Consider the following 25700-nt stretch of genomic DNA (forward strand, 5'->3'; position numbering starts at 1 on the left):
AGTCTTCTCCAACACCACAGTTCAAAAACATCATTTCTTCGGTGCTCAGTTTTCTTTATGGATGTATGACTCTCACATCCATCTATGACTACTGGAAAAACCATAGCTTTGACTAGTTGGACCTTTGTTGGTAAAGTAATGTCTATTTTTAATATGCTGTCTAGGTTGGTTATAGCTCTTCTTCCAAGGAGAAGATTGATTTCATGACTGCAGTCACATCTGCAGTGATTTTGGAGCCCAAAAAATAAAGTCTGTCACTGTTTCCCCATCTATTTGCCATGAAGTGATGGGACCAGATGCCATGATCTTGGTTTTCTGGATGTTGAGTTTTAAACCAACTTTTTCACTCTCCTCTTTCACTTTCATCAAGAGGCTCTTTAGTTCTTCTTCACTTTCTGCCATAAGGGTGGCATAATCTGCATTTCTGAGGTTATTGATATTTCTCCTGGCAATCTTGATTCCAGTTTGTGCTTCATCCAGCCTGACATTTCTCATGATATACTCTGCACATAAGTTAATAAGCATAGTACAGTATACAAACTTGACATACTCCTTTCCCTATTTGAAACCAATCTGTTGTTCCATGTTCAGTTCTAACTGTTGTTTCTTGACCTGCATACAAATTTCTCAGGAGGCAGGTAAGGTGGTCTGAGATTCCCATCTCTTTACGAATTTTCCACAGTTTGTTGTGATCCAGTCACTCAGTGGTGTCCAATTCTTTGGACCCTGTGGACTGTAGCCCACCAGGATCCTTTGTCCATGGGATTTCCCGGGCAAGAATACTGGAATGGGTTGCCATTTCTTCCTCCAGGGGATCTTCCTGATCCAGAAATCAAACCCACGTCTCCTGCACTGGGAGGCAGATTCTTTATCACTGAGCCACCTGGTAAGCCCCATAGTTTTAAACTTTCAGTAGTGTTAAATAAAAGTGGTGAGACTGGGTATCCTGGTTTTATACCTGATCCTAGGGGGAAAGCTTTCACCTTTTCACCATTGAGTGTGGTGTTAGCTGTGGGTTTGTCATATATGATCTTTATTGTGTTGAGGTGTGTTTTCTTTATACCCATTCTATTCAAAGTTTTTATCATGATTGAATGTTGAATTTGGCAAATGATCTTTGTACTTCTATTGAGTTGATCATATGATTTTTATCCTTTATTTTATTATTGTGATGTATCATATTGATTGACTTGCAGATGCTGAACTATCCTTGCATCCCTGGAATAAATCCAACTTATTCATGGTGTATGAATCTTTTAATGACTGTTGAATATGGCTTGTTAATATTTCATCAAGGATGTTTGCATCTGTGTTCATCAGAAACACTCAGTCAGTTCAGTTCAGTCGCTCAGTCGTGTCTGACTCTTTGCAACCCCATGAATCACAGCACGCCAGGCCTCCCTGTCATCACCAACTCCCGGAGTTCACTCAGACTCATGTCCATCAAGTCGGTGACGCCATCCAGCCATCTCCTTCTCTGTCGTCCTTGTTTCCTCCCACCCCCAATCTCTCCTAGGATCAGAGTCTTTTCCAGTGAGTCAACTCATTGCATGAGGTGGCCAAAGTATTGGAGTTCCAGCTTTAGCATCAGTCCTTCCAATGAACACCCAGGATTGATCTCCTTTAGAATTGACTGGTTGGATCTCCTTGCAGTCCAACGGACTCTCAAGAGTCTTCTCCAACACCACAGTTCAAAAGCATCAATTCTTCGGCGCTCAGCTTTCTTCACAGTCCAACTCTCACATCCATACATGACCACGGGAAAAACCATAGCCCTGACTAGACGGACCTTGGTTGGCAAAGGAAGGTCTCTGCTTTTTAATATGTTATCTAGGTTGGTCATAACTTTCCTTCCAAGGAGTAAGCGTCTTTTAATTTCATGGCTGCAGTCACCATCCGCAGTGATTTTGGAGCCCAGAAAAATAAAGTCAGCCACTGTTTCCACTGTTTCCCCATCTATTTGCCGTGAAGTGATGGGACCAGATGCCATGATCTTCGTTTTCTCCCATCCAAGTACTAACCAGGCCCGACCCTGCTTAGCTTCCGAGATCAGACGAGATCGGGCGCGTTCAGGGTGGTATGGCCGTAGACGATCTTCGTTTTCTGAATGTTGAGCTTCAAGCCAACCTTTTCACTCTCCTCTTGTGGTCCAGCGGCTAAGACAGTGCTGCCATTGCAGGGGCCCAGGTTCCATCCCTGGTCAGGGAACTAGATCCCATATGCCTCTGAAACACTGGTCTGTAATTTTCTTTGTGTGTGTGTGTGGTGTCTTTGGTATCAGGGAATCATTGGTTTTAATATCAGGGTAATGCTAGCTTTGTAAAATGTTTGGAAGTTTACTTTCCTCTTCTATTTTTCAAAGAAGTTTGAGAAGGATTGGTTTAAATCCCGGTTTAAATGTTTGATTGAATTCAAACGATTCAGTGAAACGATCTGGTTCTGGGCTTTTGTTTGTTGGGGTGTTTTTGATTACTAATTCAATCCCCTTACCAGTAGTTGGTTTATTCAGATTTTCTATTTTTTCATGATTCAGTTTTTGTACATTGTTTTTTTCTAGGAATTTATCCATGTCTTTTAGGTGTCCAGTTTGTTGGTGTTCATAATAGTCTCATGAGACTGTATTTGTGTGGTCACAATTGTAATGTTGCCCCTTTCATTTATAGTTTTATTTGAATCCTCCTCCTTTCTTTGATGAGTCTTATTAGTGAAAGTAAAGTGTTAATTGCTCAGTTGCGTCTGACTCTTTGTGACCTTATGGACTGTAGCCTTCTATGGTCCTCTGTCCATGGAATTCTCCAGGCAAGAATACTGGAGTGGGTTGCCATTCCCTTCTCCAGGGGATCTTCCCAACCCAAGGGTTGAACCTGGGTCTCCTGATTTATTTTTTTTTTTGCAGGCAGATTCTTTACCATTGGGCCACCCTGTATCTAATGAGTCTTGTTAAGTGTTTGTATATTTTACTTATTTAGTTTCATCAATCTTTCCTATTGTTTCTTTAGTCAGTATTTTATATATTTCTATTCTGGTCTTTGTTATTTCCTTCCTTCCGTGAACTATGGGCTTAATTTGTTCTTTGTTTTTCTAGTTTCTTGAGATGTAAAGTTAGGTTGTTTATTTGAGGTCTTTCTTTTTCCTTAATGTAGGAATTTATCGCTGTAAAATTCTCTTAGAAGTTGTTTTGCTGCATCCCATAAGTTTTGATGCATTGTGTCTCATTTTCATTTGTTTCAAGATATTATTTGATTTCCTCTTTCAGTTTCTTCATTGGTTGTTCAGGAGCAGCTTGTTTTATCTCCACGTATTTGTGAATTTTCCAGAGGTGGGGTTTATGATGAGAATGTCTCTCAACCTTTCCTACCTGTTTTGATGTATTTTTCTGTCACTTAAAATGTAGAAATCACTCAGTTTCTGGATCTCTTCCAAAGGGAATTGCTCCGTGTGCAGATGTATATTCAGTGTGTCCATCACAGGAGGGAAATTCAGGAGCCTCCTATGTTATCATCTTGGTCCAGAGTCTGTGCCTGTTTTTATTCATGTCTAAAGTGAATTGATGTCACCTTTAACTACTATCGTATTCTTTGTTTTGGTTTATTGTTATAGGTTGTCAATTAATGTTGGCTTTTGAACTTGGAGATTCTATATATAAGAATTCAAACCACTCCAAATATTATTTACTTTTAACATTATTTTTAAGGTGAAAGAAAATAAAATCTTCATTTTTAATTTAGTAACTTTTTGTCATTTAAAGCTACTCAGACTCTGTTTACTTTAAATTGAATTTTGTGGGATAATTTTCCTTTAGTTATTTGTATTTCTGTTTTCTGGAGGAATTTTATTACAAAGAAAATATGAAAAATTTTCATTATCTCTCCATTTTACTTGTTGTAGGATGATCCATTTTCTGCCTTGGACATTCACTTGAGTGATCACCTAATGCAGGAAGGAATTTTGAAATTTCTCCAAGATGACAAGAGGACACTTGTTCTTGTGACTCACAAATTACAATATCTAACACATGCTGACTGGGTAAGAGTTTTAAAGAAATTAGAAGAATTTTTATATTACAGCTATAAAAATGCTTCCTGAGATAAATATAATTCACTTGGCCAATTATGGATTTTTATTGTAATTCTAACATATGCTTTCCTTAGATCATAGCCATGAAAGATGGAAGTGTTCTAAGAGAAGGGACTTTGAAGGATATTCAGACCAAAGATGTAGAGCTTTATGAACATTGGAAAACACTAATGAATCGGCAGGATCAAGAACTAGAAAAGGTAATTGCTCAGATTTAGAAGAGTCATTCAGAAGAGTGGGAAATGACTGAGCAACTTCACTTTCCCTTTTCCCTTTCATTCATTGGAGAAGGAAATGGCAACCCACTCCAGTGTTCTTGCCTGGAGAATCCCAGGGACAGGGGAGCCTGGTGGGCTGCCATCTATGGGATCGCACAGAGTCAGACATGACTGAAGCGACTTAGCAGCAGCAGCAGCAGAAGAGTTCAGAGTTCAGTTAAGAAGAGTCAGAAATACAGTGCAAAATTACTAAAAATACTTTTAAAGAAGTATTACATTTAATTTTTGATTATATAATAATATCTGAAATATGAAATAATTGTATATTTATATACCATCAATTGATAAACTACTTTGAAACTAAGAAAATTCTAATGAAATCTTTTATTATCAGGCCTTTAGAGGATTTTTATTTGAATTGGAGGCATATTATAATTATATATGTGTTTAAAACAATCGTATACGTGTTTAAAACTTGTTCAAGCATGCTCTTTCCTCGTTTTATCTTATTTTCCCTTATGTATGCCCTATTTTACTCACCTTCAGTATGAATTTTTCATTCATCACTTACAAATGGAGCGTTGTGGGCAAAGCAAAATCTGAGATGATTTTGAAAAAAAGAAGAGCTGTTAGCTGTGGGTATAGTGCAAAATATGCCTGGGATAGAGTTGGGGGAGGTGAAGGAAGGTAATCAGAAAGAAATAACAATAAAACTTTATATTTAGATAGTTTTTAAAGTCCACAAAACCTTTTTACATGATCTCTTTTGATTTTTACATGATCTCCTTTAATTCTCACAGAATAAGCAAAAAATAGGAGAAATAAGCAAAGAAAATATCATCTCACTTTTACAGATGGTAAAATTGAGGCTCAGGGAGGCTAAGTAACTTACCTAAACTTATACAGTACATATAATATTTTGTACCAGTTGGATTTAAACCCAGGTTCATACCAATGTAATATATTTATATAATGTAAATATAATATTGAATGAAATGATAATAGAGTTGAAAACCAATTGAGTGTGATGAAAGAAAAACCGCTCATGGTTGAGAGGTAAATGTAAATTGAATTAGTAAATTTTCAAAATGTTTTCTCTTGACTCGTGGGACTAGAAAGGGTCCAGAATTCAATAGTCCTGGTCAGGAATGAGCATTATAAAATGAAAATGTTTATGTCAGCAAATTTCTGAAAATGTCAAGAAGTTAAAATGTGTTATTTCTTAAAGGAAAAAAAAATAATCTTGTTTCACAGCAGAAGAAAGATAAAAAGTCAGACAAACCATCGGATTGCTCTGTCTTCTGTGAGCTTGCCAAAGATATCAAAAGCCAATTACAAACGTCCCAAAATAAGGAAGAAAAGCCGTATGTCAACGTCTTAGTAGAGTAAGACAAATCTTAGAACCTTTGAAAGGAGGATATTCATCAAAACATTACAGTGTACAATTGGCAAGAGCTCACTTAGAAATTATGCAGTGAGATGCTTGATAATAAACTTACTGGGATGACTCCAAATGACATTTTTTTCAGTGGTCTAGGTGCCAGGGACAAAAGACTATGATGTAAGCTTAAGGAGTGGACCATTTATGGTTTACTTTGAAAAGAAAATCTGGAAAAACCGCAAGAGAGAAAGGGGAGGGGGTGCTTTTGGTTTGATTTTGAAGTAATACTGACTACTGAGCAAGCCAGGAAGAAAATCTGTTACATTGTGTTTAGAAATGAAGTGCTCACTCAAGAAACCATAGCTCTATAGTTAAAGACACATCACAGGGTTATAGGGCTTCCATGGTGGCTCAGACAGTAAAGAATCTGCCTGCAATGTGGGAGATCAGGGTTTCATCCCTGGGTCTGGAAGATCCCTTGGAGAAGGGAATGGCTACCCACAACAGGGGAGCAAGGGCTACTGGCATCTAGAGGGTAGAGGACAGGGATGCTGTTAAACATACTGCAATGTACAGAACAGCCCCCACAACAAAGGATTTTCTGACCCAAAATGTCAGTAGTGCCAAGGTTGAGAAAAGCTGGCTTAGAACCAGAGCAGATCAAGCAAGTGGAGAAGGAGGTGAAACTAAAGGACTCACAAAACATCCCATCTTTGGTCTTTAGACACATCAGTCGGTTTAAAGGTTCAGGAATAATGGGAAAGTATGCTAAAGAGGATAGTAGTGACAGCTTTGAGAAGTTGATAATACTTTTAGCTGATTTAAATGTTGTTAAAAATTCTGCCTTGGATGGCATCACCCATTATCTTCATAATATTATTAAGCAAAATAAAGTAGCATTTTTGGATGTTTCTTCCCTCAGCCTTCAACCCTTACTTTGATCAACTCTTCTCAGACATTCAGTAAATATGTATCTGATTGTTGTTGTCATTTAGTCACTTAGTTGTGTCTGATTCTTTTGCAACCCCATGGACTGTAGCCTGACAGGCTCCTCTGTCCATGGGATTCTCCAGGCAAGAATACTGGAGTGAGTTGCTATTTCCTTCTCCAGAGGATCTTCTTCAACCAGGGATCAAACCTACATCTCCTGCTTGGCAGGCAACTTCCTTACCACTGAGTCACCTGGGAAGCCTTATGTATTAGATAAGTGAAACTAAATTTGTATTTACTTAATCCATATATCAAAACAATTTAAAATATTTAATCTCAGATGAACTTAGTGTGAGCATTTTACTCATAAGGAAAATGACTAAAGATTAAAGTCACCAAGATGATAACTCTTTTGCTCACGCAGATTGGCAGTTTGAAAAAGAACCAAATCTTCTGTTTTCCCGTGTACAGGTTTATTTCATTTCATTACACTATCCACAAAAGATCAGTTCTTTTTTAATTTTGTTTTGTTTACTCTCAAAAAAATACTTTACAGTGTACAAATATTGCTTTTCATATCATTAGGCACAATTAAAAGCTAATGTGAAATTATCTCTGAGAAATACTATTCAAGAGACACTTTTGCTTTTACTTTTTTTTTAAAAGCAAGAACTTGGAAGTAACAGAGCTTTCTAGAAGAGCAAGTCTCCTAAATCACACATTGTATGAAGCCAAACAAACAAAAAACAGGACCACTATCTAGAGACTGAACGTCAAAGAATTATTGGTTTATCCCTGTAACAAACAGATTTTTTTTTATATATTAGCATGTAAAGGAAGCCCTTAAATTACTATTGATTGCAGAAGTCAGTGGCTCAGTTATTTGGAACTCAGAATGTATTTCCCCACAGAAACAGAGATACGGGTAGTTTCCCAGACTGTCCTGCGGAAGTTGATTTAACCCACAGTGTAACTGAACTGATGCTACTAGTCCAGATCCAAAGCCAAGACGAAGGAGTGTTGGAAGCAGAGAACTGGAGAAAACAAAGTGCTTTTCTGTTTCTTAGCACAGGATGAGTCTGGAACAACCCTTAAAATTTTGCAGTTTGTATTTGACATCTTCCCTTCTCTTCTTTCCCATTTACTTCAAAATAACCTGCTTTCCTTTTGTTTTTATTGAAGTCTCTTTCTTGTATCCCCTGAGTGAGATCCTCAGTCAGAAATTCATCTTGATTTGATAATTCATAATAGTGTATGATCAATAGTGCTTTAACCAATCCAGAACTACCTGCAGTTTTAAAAGAAGATGTTTGTTAACATTGATGAATCGTTAGAAAAATTCAGACAGTTCAGTTCAGTCGCTCAAGTGTGTCCGACTCTTTTAGACCCCATGGACTGCAGCACGCCAGGCCTCCCTGTCCATCAACAACTCCCAGAGTTTACTCAAAGTCATGTCCATTGAGTCACTGATTCCATCCAACTGTCTCATCCTCTGTCATCCCCTTCTCCTCCTGCCCTCAATCTTTCCCAGCATCAGGTGGGACTGATGACTTGTCAAAGGAGTCGGTTCTTCGCATCACGTGGCCAAAGAATCAGAGTTTCAGCTTCAGCATCAGTCCCTCCAGTGAATATTCAGGACTGATTTCCTTTAAGATTGACTGGTTGGATCTCCTTGCAGTCCAGGGGGTTCTCAAGAGTCTTCTCCAACACCACAGTACAAAAGAATAAATTCTTTGGCACTCAGCTTTCTTTATAGTCCAGCTCTCACAGACATACATGACCGCTGGAAAAATCATAGCTTTGACTAAATGGACCTTTGTTGGCAAAGGAAGGTCTCTACTTTTTAATATGCTGCCTAGTTGGACATAACTTTTCTTCTAAGGAGCAAGCGTCTTTTAATTTCATGCTGCAGTCATCATCTGCAGGGATTTTGGAGCCCTATAAAGTCTGTCACTGTTTCCATTGCTTCCCCATCTATTTGCCATGAAGTGATGGGACCGGATGCCATGGTCTTAGTTTTCTGAATGTTGAGTTTTAAGCCAACCTTTTCACTCTCCTCTTCACTTTCATCAAGAGGCTCTTTAGCTCCTTTTCAATTTCTGCCATACGGATGGTGTCATCTGCATTCCTGAGGTTATTGATATTTCTCCCAGCAATCTTGATTCCAGCTTGTGCTTCATCAAGCCCAGCATTTCTCATGATGTACTCTGCATATACATTAAAGAAGCAGGGTGACAATATGCAGCCTTGATGTATTCCTTTCCCTATTTGGAACCAGTATGTTCCATGTCCAGTTCTAACTGTTGCTTCTTGACCTGCATACAGATTTCTCAGGAGGCAGGTCAGGTGGTCTGGTATTCCCATCTCTTTCAGAATTTCACAGTTTGTTGTGATCTACAGTCAAAGGCTTTGTCATAGTCAATAAAGCAAAAGTAGATGTTTTTCTGGAACTTTCTTGGTTTTTTTTTTTTTTTTTTTTGATGATCCAGCGGATGTTGGCAATTTGACCTTGGTTCCTCTGGCTTTTCTAAATCCACCTTGAACATCTGGAAGTTCATGGTTCATGTACTGTTGAAGTCTAGCTTGGAGAATTTTGAGCATTACTTTGCTAGCGTGTGAGATGAGTGCAATTGTGAGGTAGTTTGAGCCTTCTTTGGCGTTGCCTTTCTTTGAGACTGGAATGAAAACTGACCCTTTCCAGTCCTGTGGCCACTGCTGAGTTTTCCAAATTTGCTGGCATATTGAGTGCAGCACTTTTACAATGTCATCTTTTAGGATTTGAAATAACTCAACTGGAATTCCATCACCTCCACTAGCTTTGTTTATAGTGATGCTTCCTAAGGCCCACTTGACTTCACATTCTAGATGTCTTCCTCTAGGTGAGTGATCATACCATCATGGTCATCTGGGTCACGAAGATATTTTTTTGTATAGTTCTTCTGTGTATTCTTGCCACCTCTTCTTAGTATCTTCTGCTTCTATTAGGTCCATACAATTTCTGTCCTTTATTGTGCCCACGTTTGCATGAAATGTTTTCTTGGTATCTCTAATTTTCTTGAAGATATCTCTAGTCTTTCCTATTCTATTGTCTTCCTCTATTTCTTTGCACTGATCATTGAGGAAGGCTTTATTATCTCTCCTTGCTATTCTTTGGAAATTTGCATTCAGATGGGTATATCTTTCCTTTTCTCCTCTGCCTTTAGCTTCTCTTCTTTTCTAAGCTATTTATAAGGCCTCCTCAGACAACCATTTTGCCTTTTTGCAATTTTTTTCCTTGGGGATGGTCTTGATCCCTGCCTCCCGTACAATGTCACAAATCTCCGTCCATAGTTCATCAGGCACTCTATCAAATCTAGTCCCTTGAATCTGTTTTTCACTTCCATTGTATAATCATAAGGGATTTGATTTAGGTCATATCTGAATGGTCTAGTGGTTTCCCCTACTTTCTTCAGTTGTAGTCTGAATTTGAAAATAAGGAGTTCATGATCTGAGCCACAGTCAGCTCCTGGTCTTGTTTTTGCTAACTGTATAGAACTTCTCCATCTTTGGCTGCAAAGAATACAATCAATCTGATTTCAGTGTTGGCCATCTGGTGATGTCCATGTGTAGAGTCTTCTCTTGCGTTGTTGAAAGAGGGTGTTTGCTATGACCAGTGCATTCTCTTGACAAAACTCTATTAGCCTTTGCCCTGCTTCATTCTGTACTCCAAGGCCAAATTTGCCTGTTACTCCAGGTGTTTCTTGACTTCCTACTTTTGAATTCCAGTCCCCTATAATGAAAAGGACATCTTTTTTGGGTGTTAGTTCTAGAAGGTCTTGTAGGTCTTCATAGAAGCGTTCAACTTCAGCTTCTTCAGCATTACTGGTCGGGGCAAAGACTTGGATTACCGTGATATTGAATGATTTACCTTGGAAATCATTGAACAGAGATAATTCTGTTGTTTTTGAGATTGCATCCAAGTATTGCATTTCAGACTTTTTTGTTGACTATGATGACTATCCATTTCTTCTAAGGGATTCTTGCCCACAGTAGTAGATATAGTGGTCATCTGAGTTAAATTCACCCATTCCAGTCCATTTTAGTTCGCTGATTCCTAAAATGTTGACGTTCACTCTTGCTACTTCCAACTGTTTTACCACTTCCAATTTGCCTTGATTCATGAACCTAACATTCCAGATTCCTATGCACTGTTGCTCTTTAAAGTATCGGACTTTACTTCCATCACTAATCACATCCACAACTGGGTGGTGTTGTTGCTTTGGCTCTGTCTCTTCATTCTTTCTGGAGTTATTTTTCCACTGATCTCCAGTAGCATATTGGGTACCTACCGAACTGGGGAATTCATCTTTCAGTGTCCTATCTTTTTGCCTTTTCATACTATTCATGGAGTTCTCAAGGCAAGAATACTGAAGTGGTTTGCCATTCCCTTCTCCAGTGGACCATGTTTTGTCTGCAGAAAAATTATAAGAGTATATGAAGATGATATAAAAACAAAACAAAAGCAATGGTGGGACCAGGCTTAAGGCTAGAAGAGGTGTCCCCCTGCCCCTGGGGTCAGCTCTATTACATTGTTACTACTTTTCCTGGCTTCTTACTGCCCTAATGCCTCTGAGCTCTGATACATTTCCTACAAGCCTCAAGTGTTACTTCACACCTTCTCCTATGATAGGAGTTGTCCGTATGTCTGCAGTTGGCCATCCATCTTGAGCAGAGAGCTCCAGACCCAGAAAGGTAACTAAGGGTTGGTATTTGCTACATGTGGGTCATTGACTGTAAGTAGAACTTGCCTGTGGCTGTGAGCTCCTTGCATGACAGCACCATGTTTCCTGTAGGATATGGAAGCTGACCAAACAACTTTAGAGAGGAAAACACTCCGAAGAGCCATGTATTCAAGAGAGGCCAAAGCGCAACTGGAGGATGAAGACGAAGGTAGATCTTTAAAAAAAAAATCATTCAAATGGGTAATAGGATATGGAAGTCTTCTTTGGCAATTGATATGTCTTTGTCAGGGCAGAATGACTAGCCACTTTGCAGAGCGGTGAAGGCAAAATCAAATACATGAAACTGAAAATGGACAGAATAGGAGTGAAATCAATATGTCTATATAGATATATGTAAATAGGTGTATGTTGTCAAATGAGGCACCTTGACGGGTTCCCCACAGTGTGTGTGAGTGTTTTTATGTTGTGTGTGTGAGAGCTGACAGAACAATGGGTCTAGACCCTTGTTCAGATAAACTGGAAATATCTAGTATAATAAAATGTCAGTCCTTGGGAAATAAACAATACATGGGGAATACAGCAAAAATACTGCTTTGAAAGATTTATACTTGAGTCTGTAAGTGTTTACGGTATCTTCATGGTAATACAGCAATGAAGAATAAGAGAATTAGAAAGCTATTTGTTGTGTTTCAATTTTCTGGATCTAATAAAATATAGTGGGTGAAAAAAGTTTTACTGGAAATTTGAGGACTAAAATGAAATAGTTACATTGCTTTGACATTTGTTGCCAAGATGTTTGTAAGATAAACCATAAAAGTTCATAGAGTAAGTGTACTGTACTTCAGTCTTCCTACATGGATTTTGCCTAGGACCACATTTCCATGGGTCAGTTAAGAGAAGATTATCATTTCGAGCAGAAGGACACCAAAATGGGCTCTCTTTACATTTCAGATGATAATTATTCAGTGTTTCAGTAAATACTCACTGAGTAAAGGGATGAATGAGTGAATGAGTTTTTCACTCCATTTCTTAGATTTTAACATGTTTTAAAAGAATATTTGGGAACTTCCCTGGTGGTCCAGTAGTTAGTGTGTTCACTGCTGTGGCCCCGGGTTCAATCTCTGGTCGGGGAACTAAGATCCTGTAAGCCCCGTGGGGCAGCCAAAAAAAGAGACTGTTTGGTACTGTAGACAGATAGCCTTTAGAACTGCAGTTACCCTCTCCAGTATGTCCGCGGTAAACACAGCATTTGAGGAGCTGACTCTGTCCTGGGCTTGCTGTGTTTGTTCAATTGTTCATGTGTAAAATAAGATAATGATACTTTTGTTTCAGAGTAAAAGAGGAAATATATAAGAAAGATCCCAGCACAGTACATATTACCTGCTAGGTTGCTGGTGCTATCCTATGTCTGTTGAATCCACCAGGAAGGGAAAGAAAAGTAGTTGCCCAAATTGTTTCTACTACTAACCATTGGCTAGATCATCATGTGGACAGACTAGGTTCTGAGGAAGTGAAGAAATGCTGGCTTTAGCTGGGTAGCCATAGACAAGGTAAAATTTCATTTAATATGGAAACAGAAAATGGATATTGAGGAGATAGGTAGCAATCTGCAAGTGTCTACCTCTTTGATCATGCAAATTTCTGTTTCACTCACAGACCCACCCTCACCAAAGGGTAGATTATCTGATACCTATTCTTTTTTTGTGTGTGTCCTTGAATATCTGAAAATGTCTTTATTTGGTACAGAATTCTAGGTAAAAACTGTTTTCCCTCAGACATTTGAAGGCCCTACTGCCTTCCAGTGTTGATTGATACCTCCTATCTGATAATAGTGATTGCATGACTCTTTGTTGGTGACATACCTTTTCTCTCTGGAAGTCTTTACAATCTTCTCTTTGTCCTTTATGCTCTGAAATCACAAAAGGATGTGCAGCTGTGGATCTTTTTCATTTCCCCTTTTCATTTCTACTCTTCCCTGGTGGCTCAGATGGTAAAGAATCTGCCAGCAATGCGGGAGACCTGTGTGATCCCTGCATTGGGAAGATCTCCTGGAGAAGGGCATGGCAACCCACTCCAGTATTCTTGCCTGGAGAATTCCCATGGACAGAGGAGCCTGGCAGGCTACCGTCCGTGGGATCCCAAAGAGGTGGACATGACTGAGCAGCTAAGCACAGCAATTCTCAGTTCTAATGCTGAGATCAGTTCCTCTTTTGTATCTAGCTCAAATATGAAGATCCTTGATGATAGATCAATCTTCCCATCATATCCGTACTTAGATCTCTGTTGTCTGATAATTTATAAACCAAATTATCTATCGTTCCTACTCACAGCCTGCTCATTCTACAGTAGTGGAGTACATACAAGATGACTATAGTGAAAACTGTCTTTGGGAAAAGAAAGGATGGGAAATACACCATAGTCACTAAACCATTTGTTATTGTTTAATTGCTAAGTTGTGTCCAGCTCTTTGCAACCCCATGGACTGTAGCCCACCAGACTCCTCTGTCCATGGGATTCTCCAGGCAAGAATACTGGAGTGGGTTTCTAACTCCTTCTCCAGGGGATCTTCTGATCCAGGGATTGAACCCATGTGTCCTGCACTGCAGACAGATTCTTTACCACTGAGCCACCAGGGATGTCCTCACTAAACCATACAAATGATCAAATTTTACTGCTCAAGAAATACCATAGTTCTCTGGCCTTGTAATGGAATATGTTCTTAAAATAGCTGTCTAGAAGTTTCCAGGTGGTTTAAACAGCTGAGAGGAGCTCCCTACCCATTGTCCTCTGTCCCCTGGCTTTGCCTTCAGGAAGGTTCCATTCTGTCATGCACCTCCATGACAACATTTAAAACAAGCCACAGAGATTATGGATTATGCCCTCTTGAGCTATGCACAAATTTCAAAACCTATTTCCTCCTGGTACAGTTTAACAGATTCAGAAATATTAAAATTATAAATGCTTGCAAGTCTGGCATGTGGTTTTATTGGCACACATTTCTTTCAATAATGTAATAAATTTCTAGTCTGTAACTCTGCTTTGCCAACAAAGGTCCATCTAGTCAAGGCTATGGTCTTTCCCGTGGTCATGTATGGATGTGAAAGTTGGACTGTGAAGAAAGCTGATCGCCGAAGAATTGATGCTTTTGAACTGTGGTGTTGGAGAAGACTCTTGAGAGTCCCTTGTACCGCAAGGAGATCCAACCAGTCCATTCTAAGGGAGATCGATCCTGGGTGTTCATTGGAAGGACTGATGCTAAAGCTGAAACTGCAATACTTTGGCCACCTCATGCGACGAGTTGACTCACTGGAAAAGACTCTGATGCTGGGAAAGGTTGGGGGCGGGAGGAGAAGGGGACGACCGAGAATGAGATGGCTGGATGGTATCACCGACTCTGTGGACATGAGTTTGAGTGAACTCAGGGAGTTGGTGATGGATAGGGAGGCCTGGCGTGCTGTGATTCATGGGGTCGCGGAGAGTCGGACACGACTGAGCGACTGAACTGAACTGAATTCTAGTTAGTTTATTGTAATAAACAAGTGTTCTCATCCGAGCATATACTTTATTTTTTCATTTACTCATTTATTCATTTTCACATATTTTTACATTTCTTTTGTATTGAGGTGACATTGGTTTATAACATTATGTAAGTTTCATGTGTACAACATTGTATTTCTACTTCTGTAGAACCAGCGGTGTGCTCTTCACCAAAACTGTATTTCCTGTCTGCCACTGTACAGTTCAGTTCAGTTCAGTCTAGTTCAGTCACTCAGTCATGTCCGACTCTTTGCGACCCCAAGAAATCCCCTTAATCCATTTCATCTTCCCCTCCACTTCTTTCCTTTTGGTAACCGCTGCTCTGTTCTCTGTATATCCATGTGTGTTTTTATGTGGTTTGGATTGTTCACTTAGTTTCTTTTTCTTTTTTTTGGTTGCTTTTTAAATTATACATATGAGTGAAATGGAACAGTATTTTGTGTTTGTTTGTCTAACTTGTTTCACTTAGCATAATGCCATTATCAAGATCCATTCCTGTTGTCACATATGGCAAGATTTTGTTCTTTTTTATGGCTATTATTTCATTGTATATGTATATACCACAGCCTCTATCCATTCATCTGTTAATGCACACTCACCTATTTTTTTTAACGTTTATTTATTTATTTGACTGTGTCATCTTAGTTGTGTTGCATGGGATCTTCGCTGAAGCATGCGGGGTGTTTAGATACAGCACACACGGACTGCTCTGTCATCGTGGCACATGTGCTCTGGAGCATGTAGGCTGAGCAGTGGTGGTGCATGGGCTTAATTGCCCCATGGCATGTGCGATCTTGGTTCCCTGACCAGGGATTGAACCTGCATCCCCTGCACTGAAAGGCAGATCCTTAACCACTGGACCACCAGGGAGGTCCCTCACCTGTTTTTTTTTAAATGATGCTTTTCTCTGCTAAAAACGTTTAAATTTCTAAGACTTGTATTTCTAAAATTTGATGAAGGTTTGTTGGTAGGTGGGAATAATACAAATTCTATATGTACCTGTTGCCTGTCAGAAGATTAAACAAGTGCTTCTTATGCAGAGGAAGAAGAGGAGGAAGACGAGGATGATAACATGTCCACGGTAATGAGGCTGAGGACTAAAATGCCCTGGAAGACCTGTTGGCGGTACCTCACTTCCGGAGGATTCTTCTTGCTCTTCCTGATGATTTTCTCTAAGCTTCTGAAACATTCCGTCATTGTAGCGATAGACTACTGGTTGGCCACGTGGACCTCAGAGTATAGTATAAACAGTACTGGAAAAGCTGATCAGGTACAGTGGGTTTTATTTTTGCATTATCTAAGAAATGTTGAGATTATACTCTTACCTGCTGCTGCTGCTAAGTCACTTCAGTTGTGTCCGACTCTGTGTGACCCCATAGACGGAAGCCCACCAGGTTCCCCCGTCCCTGGGATTCTCCAGGCAAGAACACTGGAGTTGGTTGCCATTTCCTTCTCCAATGTGTGAAAGTGAAGTCGCTCAGTCGTGTCCGACCCTTAGCAGCCCCACAGACTGCAGCCTACCAGGCTCCTCCATCCATGGGATTTTCTAGGCAATAGTACTGGAGTGGCTTGCCATTGCCTTCTCCATACTCTTACCTAGTTAGATACAAATAGCCCAGACGTCACGGGAAATTTGTGAGGTTTTTTTTGTTTGTTTTTTGTTTATTTTATTGAAGTATAGTTGATTTACAATATTGTGTTAATTTCTGCTGTACAGCAAAGTGATTCAGGTATATATATTATACATTCTTTTTCATATTCTTTTCCATTGTGGCTTATTATAAGATATTGAATATAGTTTCCTGTGCTATAGAGTAGACTTTGTTGTTTATCCATTCTATGTATAATACTTTACAGCTGCTAATCCTGAACTCCCAATCCATCCCTACCCTACCTGGCTCCCCCTTGGCAACCACAGGTCTGTTCTCTGTGACTTGTCACAGTACTTTTGTAATTATACAATAGGTTAATTAGGGCAAGACCTGAAATATCATAAGAAATATTTAATGATAATTCTTGGGTTTGGTTTCAAGGGAGTTATATACATGATGTGTATGTGTGTGTAATATACACACAGGACTTTTGCTCTTGTTCTGATGCTATCTGATTTTAACTGCTATACCAATGAATTAGCTGGTCATTCTGAGATTAAGGATAGAAAGAATGAACTTTATGATATAAAAAGTCAAGAATATTTCAAACCAGAAAACTAACGCTAATGCTTCATCTACCCTTTGGCAAACCCTGAAAGAGAGTGAAGGGAGCAAGTAGGGACTCGGCCATGGGATTATGGTAGGGATACTGCCCTGAGTATCCCCAGGAGTATCCCCAGGAGAACTGCCCTCCTTCCACTGTGTAAATTAATGTGAGATAATAGAAATCGACAATATTGCCAGACTTTGACATTTGGTGTCTTAGCAAGAAAAAACTCAGTTGATAATGTCATCTGTGCTTTTTTGTATTGGTTGCTTTTTAGACCTACTATGTGGCTGGATTTAGCATACTTTGTGGAGCAGGTATTTTCCTCTGCCTTGTTACATCTCTCACTGTGGAATGGATGGGTCTCACAGCTGCTAAAAATCTTCACCACAATCTCCTTAATAAGATAATTCTTGGACCAATAAGGTAAAAGAAGTAGTAATTTATTTTACAATATCATAAAACTATGCATTTGTACATTAAAGTGAAGTGTGAAATTTTAAATAAGTTATTCAGTCTTTCCACAGATGAATAGGGATCTTCTCATTTTTATGACACCATGATGTCTACTGGCAGTGTTTAGGCTCCAGATCATTCAGAATTATCATACTTCCAATCTGTTTATTGCCTAGATTCTTTGATACCACACCACTGGGACTGATTCTCAATCGCTTTTCAGCTGATACAAATATCATTGATCAGGTGAGTGCCTGAATTACTTCCAAGTTCAAAAATAAATGTCTCAGTATAAGCTAAACAACGTTTTAAGATAAATCATGATTCCTATTAACAGTAGAGGATTTCTAAAACCTAAATAATAGCCTATTTGCATTCATATCAATATTACATATATACATAAATTTCTAGACTATGCAATCTATGAAATATGCATAGATTTCTAGAATGAAATCTTAAAGGAAATAGATCAATTCAAAATAATTTATCTACATGGAAGAGGATACTTAGAGAATCAGCATGAAATAAAGAGAAATAGAAAAGAAATGAACATTAAACTTTTTTATTGTTAAAAGAGTGATTTAGTGTGCTGTATTTCCATTCATAGTAACATTCTTAAAGTTTAGAATTAATGCAGAGTGTCTCCCAGAAGTAAAGAAGGGAATACCAAGTTGTCTTAGATGTCCTTTACTTTTGTTAGGTTGATGAGATATTAGATGGTGTGATATTTTAGGGAATATGTCAAGGATGTCCAGTTTAGTCTTAAGTCCTTAGGCCTCTGGAAGTTTGTCCTGAAATTAAAGACCTCAGAGTCTGAAACTGGATCTCTCTATGAACAGACTCTTTAGGGTGATTGAGTGAAGACTTAGCAAATTCATTCCTTTCCTTTTCTGATTTTCCAAAGTGGCCTTAAGAACACCTAAATTACCATCAATTAAGGTAAAGAATGATGCGTGCAGCTGACTAAAATGTATGTTGAAAAATTTTTATGTTTTCACAATATTGGTGTCAGATTATGCTGCACCTAAAACACTTCCTATGGAGTACATATTGGAAAAGGAGACGGAACACTCCTCCTTTGGAAGATGACACTATTGCTACCTAGAGAGTTCAAACAGTTGGTATGAAAGAATCAACTAGGAAGTTCAATGAGCATTTACATTAGACATGTGATACAAAAGCCAGTAACTTCCTCTCCACCAATTAAAAAATTATGTGAAAAATTCATTTAACCTATAATAACAGCAAAAACTATGAAAATAGAAATAAGCCTAATATGAAGAAAAGTGATTCAACTATCCTGGAAATCATAAAAATCCTGTGTGTATGTGTGTGTGTGGGTGTGTGTGTATACTTTCCTTATCAGATACCTAAGAAATACTATGAAATTAAAACACTCTGATGATTACAGAAAACAAGTTGATCAAAAGAATGAAATTGAGATCTAAAAATACCAGTTTATCTTGAATCAGTAATAATGGGAATGTTTTTGCAGTAAAGGATGTTGGGACAATTAACTATTTATAAAATACACAGCAAATTCACATGTAATAAAGGAGGCCATCTAATAACATAAAACTATAAAAATGTAGAAGAGTAGTTTTAGAAAGCATAGGAAGTGTCTTTATAAGACATAAAACTCAAAAACCATAAGAAAAAAGGCCAACAGAGTGGCTTTAAAATTTTAAATTTCTATTGAGGTAAAAGCATCGTATTTAAAATATAATATGTTCTTTGGGAGAAAAACTGGCAACTCATGTAAAGAAAGAGGATAAACATCCATGATATATAAAGAGCAAAAATCATGAAAAGAATATGAGGAAGCAATTAAAGTTACTAGAGGGATAGCTAAAGAGTTTTTAAATAGTATGCAGCCTTTAAAATGAAATAGGTTTGTATATAGTGGCATGGGAAGATTTACAATCCATCTTATTCAGTAAAACAAAGCAAGCAAATGGACAAATGAGGTTTAGAGTTTATGTTTATGCTATTTATATAAAATAGTTTATACTATTTGTTTAAAAATCCCATAAGATATTAGTAAATAGGTAGATAGGTAAATAACTGACCACTGGTTAAGCAGATAGGTAGAAAGATGGATAAATATGCTAGACAATGGAAAGTGAGTGAAATTGAAGGAGTGATGAATTGCTTACAACGAAAATGTTTATACATTAATTTTGGAACTAATTATGTAATTTAATATAAAATTAATGTGCTGTTGCCTTATTACCAATGTTTTATTTGAGCTAAAACACTTTCCTTTCAAACTATCTTCTTAACAGCATATCCCTCCAACTCTGGAATCTCTAACTCGGTCAACACTGCTCTGCGTGTCTGCAATTGGCATGATTTCTTATGCTACCCCTGTATTCCTGGTTGCACTTGTGCCTCTTGGGGTTGCCTTTTATTTTATCCAGAAATACTTCCGAGTGGCCTCTAAGTAAGTAAAGCACTACTGCTCTGTTCATCTTCAAAAGCCTGTATATTTGATTGACTGTGATTCAGATTTGCTATAACGTTTTGGTGGCTCAGATGGTAAAGAATGTGCCTGCAATGCAGGAGACCCAGGTTCAATTCCTGGGTCGGGTCAAGATCCCCTGGAGAAGGGATGTGCTACCCACACCAGTATTCTTGGGCTTCCCTTGTGGCTCAGCTGGTAAAGAATCCACCTGCAATGTGGGAAAACTGGGCTCAATCCTTGGGTTGGGAAGATCCCCTGGAGAAGGGAAAAGGCTACCCACTCCAGTATTCTGGCCTAGAGAGTTCCATGGACTGTATAGACCATGGGGTCACAAAGAGTCGAACACAACTGAGCAACTGTCACTTTCACTTTGCTTCTGTAATTGGTTGTCTGAGCCTTTACACAGTACTAAACTTATGTGAACAAGTTGATTGATCTGGTTGAGTTTTAAGTCCACAGACTATGCCCAATTTTTCATGCCATGGTCCTTTCTCTGAACATGACAATGGCAGAAAATATATGAAACCAAAGATAGTCCCAAAGGATAAGTAATTTAATATTATGTTCTGCAAGTGGGGAAATAAAAATATTTTCAAATGAGTAAAATACAGTCTGTAAAAGATTAGTAGAAGTAAAGAAAATTAAAGGGATAAATCAGAGTGATAACTATAAAAGTAGAGAATCTTGAATGTCTGGTAAGAGTACTATAACTTTAAGAGGTTGGAAATTTCCAGATTGGGTTATTTAACATGCCCTTGAATATCCAGCCAAATAAAAGATAGCCATGAATTTTAAATTCTTCTGCTAATATAAGATTTATCATTTGCTGAGATGTTGAATAATTAAGTGAAATATAGTACTAGTTGTTTTGAAATTTCCAGTTTAACTTTGAAGTTCTGCCTTAATAGTACTATAAATTTTATACCATTGCAGTAATCTCTTTATTTCAACAAACACTTATTAGGCATTTAGTATGTTGTAAATAACTGCACAAGCCATGTGGCAGAGGAAGAGATCAACATGGCAAGAAGCAGTTCTCAAGAAATTTACAGTTTCTTGGAAAGATAAAACATAAATAAGGTAACCCTTATACGTGGATTAAGTGCTGGAATAGGAAGCCAGACATAGAGTTTATTCAGTAAAATTAAAATATTTAATAGAACTTGAGTGCAGGGAGAATGAAAAAATTATATATACTTATATATATATGTTTATATCACTTAATAGGAAAAAGAAGGATTAATATTGGGAATCTCTGGACTATATCTGCAAATTTTTTTTTCTTGCTACATTTCATTATTCATTCAATTTAGAGGCAGGCTGATTTACCATTAATCTCTGTAGTCTTGTCTTTTCCAGAATGTTACATGATTGGAATCATATAGTGTGTGGTCTTGTCAGATTAGCTACTTTCTCTTAGAAATAAGCATTTAAGATTCATCTGTGTCTTTTCATGGCTTCAAAGCACATTCATAAAATAGAATATTATAAAAATAATTTATCATTGAATAATATTCTATTTTATGAGTTGCCATATTTTGTTTATCCATTTACCTATTGAAGGACATATTAGTTGCTTCTAGTTTGGGGTTATAAATATTATGATTGTGTGTGTGCATACATGCCCAGTTGTGTCTGACTCTTTGTGACCTCTTGGATTGTAGCCCTCCAGGCTTTTCTGCCCATGGAATTTTACAGGCAAGAATGCTGGAGTGGGTTGCAATTTCCACCTTGAGGTTATCTTCCCCACCCAGGGATCAAACCCACGTCTCCAGAGTCTCCTGCATTGGCAGGTGGATTCTTGACCACTGAGCCACCAGGGAAGCCATTACTATTATGAATCAAACTACTGTAAATATTTGTATGGAGATTTTTTTGTGGACATAGGTTTTAAAATTAGTTGGGTAAATACATAGGAGCATGATTACTTTACAGTATGGTGAAACTGTTTAGTTTTGTGAAAAACTGAAAAACTGTCTTCCAAAATAGTTGTTCATTTGCAATATTTCTGAAAAAATAAAAAGTTGTGTCTCCCTTGGGGCTATGAATTAGGATCCTTCAAATGTTAGGAACATATGTTAAACCTAGAGTGCTTTTTGATCTCTAGCCTCTTCTCTTTGCTCATAGAAAATTCAGACCAGAAGGAAGAGGCTAGCCATTACATTTGCTCATTAATTTCTTCTGGTATTACTGTTGATGTTGCTTGCTGGAGGGGCAGAAAAGTTCAGTCACTTCCTTTCTGCTGGCTGTTTCCAAATCTCTTCTTGCCTTCTCACCACTGATATTCAACAGTCATGTTTTACTTCAGACTCATGCTCATATGGGCTTGTTTTCATCCCTGGGCAATAGAAATTGAGTACAGAGGCCAAGCAAATAATCCTAGTTCTTTACAGATTTGAATTGCTAAGTCTTTTCATTATAGTAGATTATTAAAATGTGGAAGGGATGGTCATTTTTAAAGAATGAATTTTGATAATGGATTATAAACCATTTTTATTGAAATTTTCTCGTCATTTGCAAATAGGACCACATGATATTAAATCTCATCCATGAAAAGACACCTCTAGATGCTGAGGTTCTAAAGAAAACACTCATATTGAAAATCTTGAGCAATTTAACACACTATTTTGTATACACCGAAGCAAATTAAAGTGGGGGACTTATTGTTGTTCAGTCCCTCAGTTGTATCTGACTCTGCGACCCCATGGACTGCAGCACGCCAGTCTTCCCTGTCCTTCACTGTCTCCCAGAGTTTGCTCATACTCATGTCCATTGAGTCGATGATGCCATCCAACCATCTCATCCTCTGCCACCCCACTCTCCTCCTGCCCTCAATCTTTCCTAGCATCAGACAGGAAATGCCATTGAATTTCAAATATCTAACATCAAAGACCCATGTGTGGTTAGCTCTGTAAGTAAGCTTTCCTATTTACAAGAGAAAAAGGTCAAGCGCCATCCTCGCCTTTCTGGTTTCATAAAACACAGTCCTATAAAAAGAGGTTCCTCCTTCCTCATCTTTTCCCCTTCATGTCAGATCTCAATGTAGTGACCACCTTTTGCTTGTGTCAAATTTACAAATAGCCACTGAGTGTTCTGTTTAACAATCGCAGACTCTTTACAATTCCTTCATATTCATCTGCCTCTTCACCCCTCTCCTTCCCTCCCCTCATTGAGTTTCTGAAGTGAGAAATTCATTTTAGAAACTCTCAAAAGAACTTTGCCTTTGGTCATGGGAGAACCCAGGCAGTCCTGAAAGTCTAAGATTACTTAACAGTTGAAGATTATGTAACAATGTAATCAGTTCCATAGATTGACAGGTGAATATCAGCGCTGCTACTCTTGATTCCCTCCATCCCAAAAACCTAAGAAAGACAGAAAAAAAGGCTGAAAAGAAAAATAAAAGCATGTTTTGAAATGTGTGATAGAACTGTTAGCCTTCTAGAAAGGCTAGCTTGTGTGATTTACAAAGTTGTTTAGAGTGTGCATCTTTATAGAAAGGGGCTGATTCAGACATTTGTCCACCAGCCATTCACTGAGCACTTTATTTACCTAAAAATGTATATTGACACTTGGAGGACCAGTGAATGCCAGTTCTACTTAGGGAGGAACTCAATGTCATTGTGGCTGAAGCCAAACTCTATCTGTCTCTTCCGGTATCTTTATTCTCTGTCTCCCATCCTGGTAAATAGCACTGTCATCTTCCAAGTCTGCTAAGTAACAAACAAGCTATATTTGACCCCCCTCTCTTTTTAAATTTATTTTATTTTTAATTGAAGTTTAATTTACAATATTGTGTTCATTTCAAGTGTACAGCAAAGTTGTGTCAGACTCTTTGTGACCCTGTGGACTGAAGCCTACCAGGCTCCTCTGTCCATGGGATTCTCCAGGCAAGAGCTCTGGAGTGGGTTGCCATGCCGTCCTCCAAGGGATCTTCCTCACCCAGGGATAGAACCCACGTCTCTTATGTCTCCTGCATTGGCAGGCGGATTCTTTACTGCTAGCACCACCTGGGAAGCCCTTGCATGTACATGTATATACATAGACTTTTTCAGATTCTTTTCCACTGTAGGTTATTATGACACATTGAGTACAGTTCCCTGTGCTATGCCTTAGGCCCTTGTTGTTTACCAATCTACACAGTAGTGTATATATGTTAATCGCAAATTCTGAACTTCTCTCTTCCCAGTCACCTCTGGTAGCCGTCAGTTTGTTTTCTGTGTCTGTGTGGCTCTTCTCTCTTATTCACTCTGATGCATGGTTGATTGTAGCAGTTTAGAAGGCTACTTCTAATAAGCTATCTCACAGTCTCCCCCTATGTTAAATTGTACCAGCATCACACCTAATTCAGAATTTTTTAGAAGTTCTGACAAACGGTTCTTCCTCATTCTCTTCCATCCTTTACGCTGTCTCCAGATTACGTGGCTTTAAGCAAGCTCTGGTCATTTTGTTTCTAGTCCTCAGTGATTTTTCCCAGCCCATTCAGGATCTTCTACAGTCTAGTCCCTCCCCCCATTGCCTGTCCAGCCTTTTCCCATGACAACATCCCCAAAGGACTCTGGTCACCAGCCAGATTGAATTCGCCAGTTCTTTAGTCCTCTGTACTTGCTCTGGTTTGTTCCCTTAGCTGGAATGCACTTCTTGTCTGTTTGGTTGAAGCACATTGCTCATGCTTAAGGTTTGGCCTAAGTAACACCTGCTCAAAGAAAACATTTCCCGTCTCCTACATTAATTGCTCCTTCCGATGTGTTCCCATAGAAGTTTACTTTAACTGTGATACAAAACTGATATTTTTGTACAGCACATAACATTCAGCCTGGACCCATGTTTATTATGTAATATTTATTTTTCTCTTCCTCTTTAGATTATAAGCTGTTGGATTTTTTTTGTTGAATGTTGGAGGAAAATATGTGGGTTGGCCAAAAAGTTTGTTCAGATTTTTCCAAAAGATGTGATGGGAAAATCCAAATTAACCTTTTGGCCAACCAAGTAGTTACTCTGACAAATAATAATCTTAATTTAGAATGAGCAAAGCCCCCAGATCAGACAGTAAAGAATCCGCAAGCAGTGCAGGATACCCGGGTTCAATCCCTGGGTTGGAAAGATCCCCTGAAAAAGGGAATAGCATCCCACTCCAGTATTCTTGCCTGGAGAATTCCATGGACAGAGGAACCTGGAAAGTTACAGTCCTTGGTGTCTCAGAGTTGGAAACGACTGAGTGACTAACACACACAGTGTTCTTTGAGTCTGAATGAGTGTAAAGTTTATTTTTGTACTTGTCTCTGTCCTAGGGACCTCCAGGAACTTGATGACAGTACCCAGCTCCCTCTGCTTTGCCACTTCTCAGAAACTGCTGAAGGACTCACCACGATTCGGGCATTTAGGTAAGTAAACATATTTTAATTTTGTTGATTAGGAAATTATATCATCAACAAATATTTGCCTACAAATAACTGATCATTGCTCCCATTTTCCGAAGCCCACTGTGTGTGTACCTGTGTTCTAAACTAGTAGTAAGAAAAACATGACAATTAGTGATCACAGAGGGTTTCCCACGAGACTCACTGGTAAAGAATCTGCCTGCCAGTGCAGAAGATTCGAGTTCAATCTCTGGGTCAGGAAGATTCCCTGGAGAAGGAAATGACAACCTGCTTCAGTATTGTTGCCTGGGAAGTCCCATGGACAGAAGAGTCTGGCAGACTACAGTCTGTGGAGTTGCA

General features: G+C 38.5%; 1 protein-coding gene across 6 annotated transcripts in view; it reads left to right on the forward strand.

Moving 5' to 3' along the window:
* Window positions 1-25700, forward strand: part of ABCC9 (ATP binding cassette subfamily C member 9) — a 163191-nt gene that overhangs the window by 92939 nt on the left and 44552 nt on the right. For all 6 annotated transcript variants that reach the window (XM_088837284.1, XM_088837281.1, XM_088837283.1 and 3 more), the window contains 8 exons: window positions 3889-4026; window positions 4152-4277; window positions 11439-11535; window positions 15905-16134; window positions 17341-17489; window positions 17696-17765; window positions 19805-19962; window positions 25272-25364. In XM_088837284.1, the coding sequence (XP_088693410.1) occupies window positions 3889-4026; window positions 4152-4277; window positions 11439-11535; window positions 15905-16134; window positions 17341-17489; window positions 17696-17765; window positions 19805-19962; window positions 25272-25364 (1061 nt within the window). The remainder of the gene's footprint in view (window positions 1-3888; window positions 4027-4151; window positions 4278-11438; window positions 11536-15904; window positions 16135-17340; window positions 17490-17695; window positions 17766-19804; window positions 19963-25271; window positions 25365-25700) is intronic.

This window comes from Moschus berezovskii, chromosome 6 (assembly GCF_049115385.1).
Source record: "Moschus berezovskii isolate FMDL1 chromosome 6, NW_MosBer_1.0, whole genome shotgun sequence".
Taxonomy (NCBI): domain Eukaryota; kingdom Metazoa; phylum Chordata; class Mammalia; order Artiodactyla; family Moschidae; genus Moschus; species Moschus berezovskii.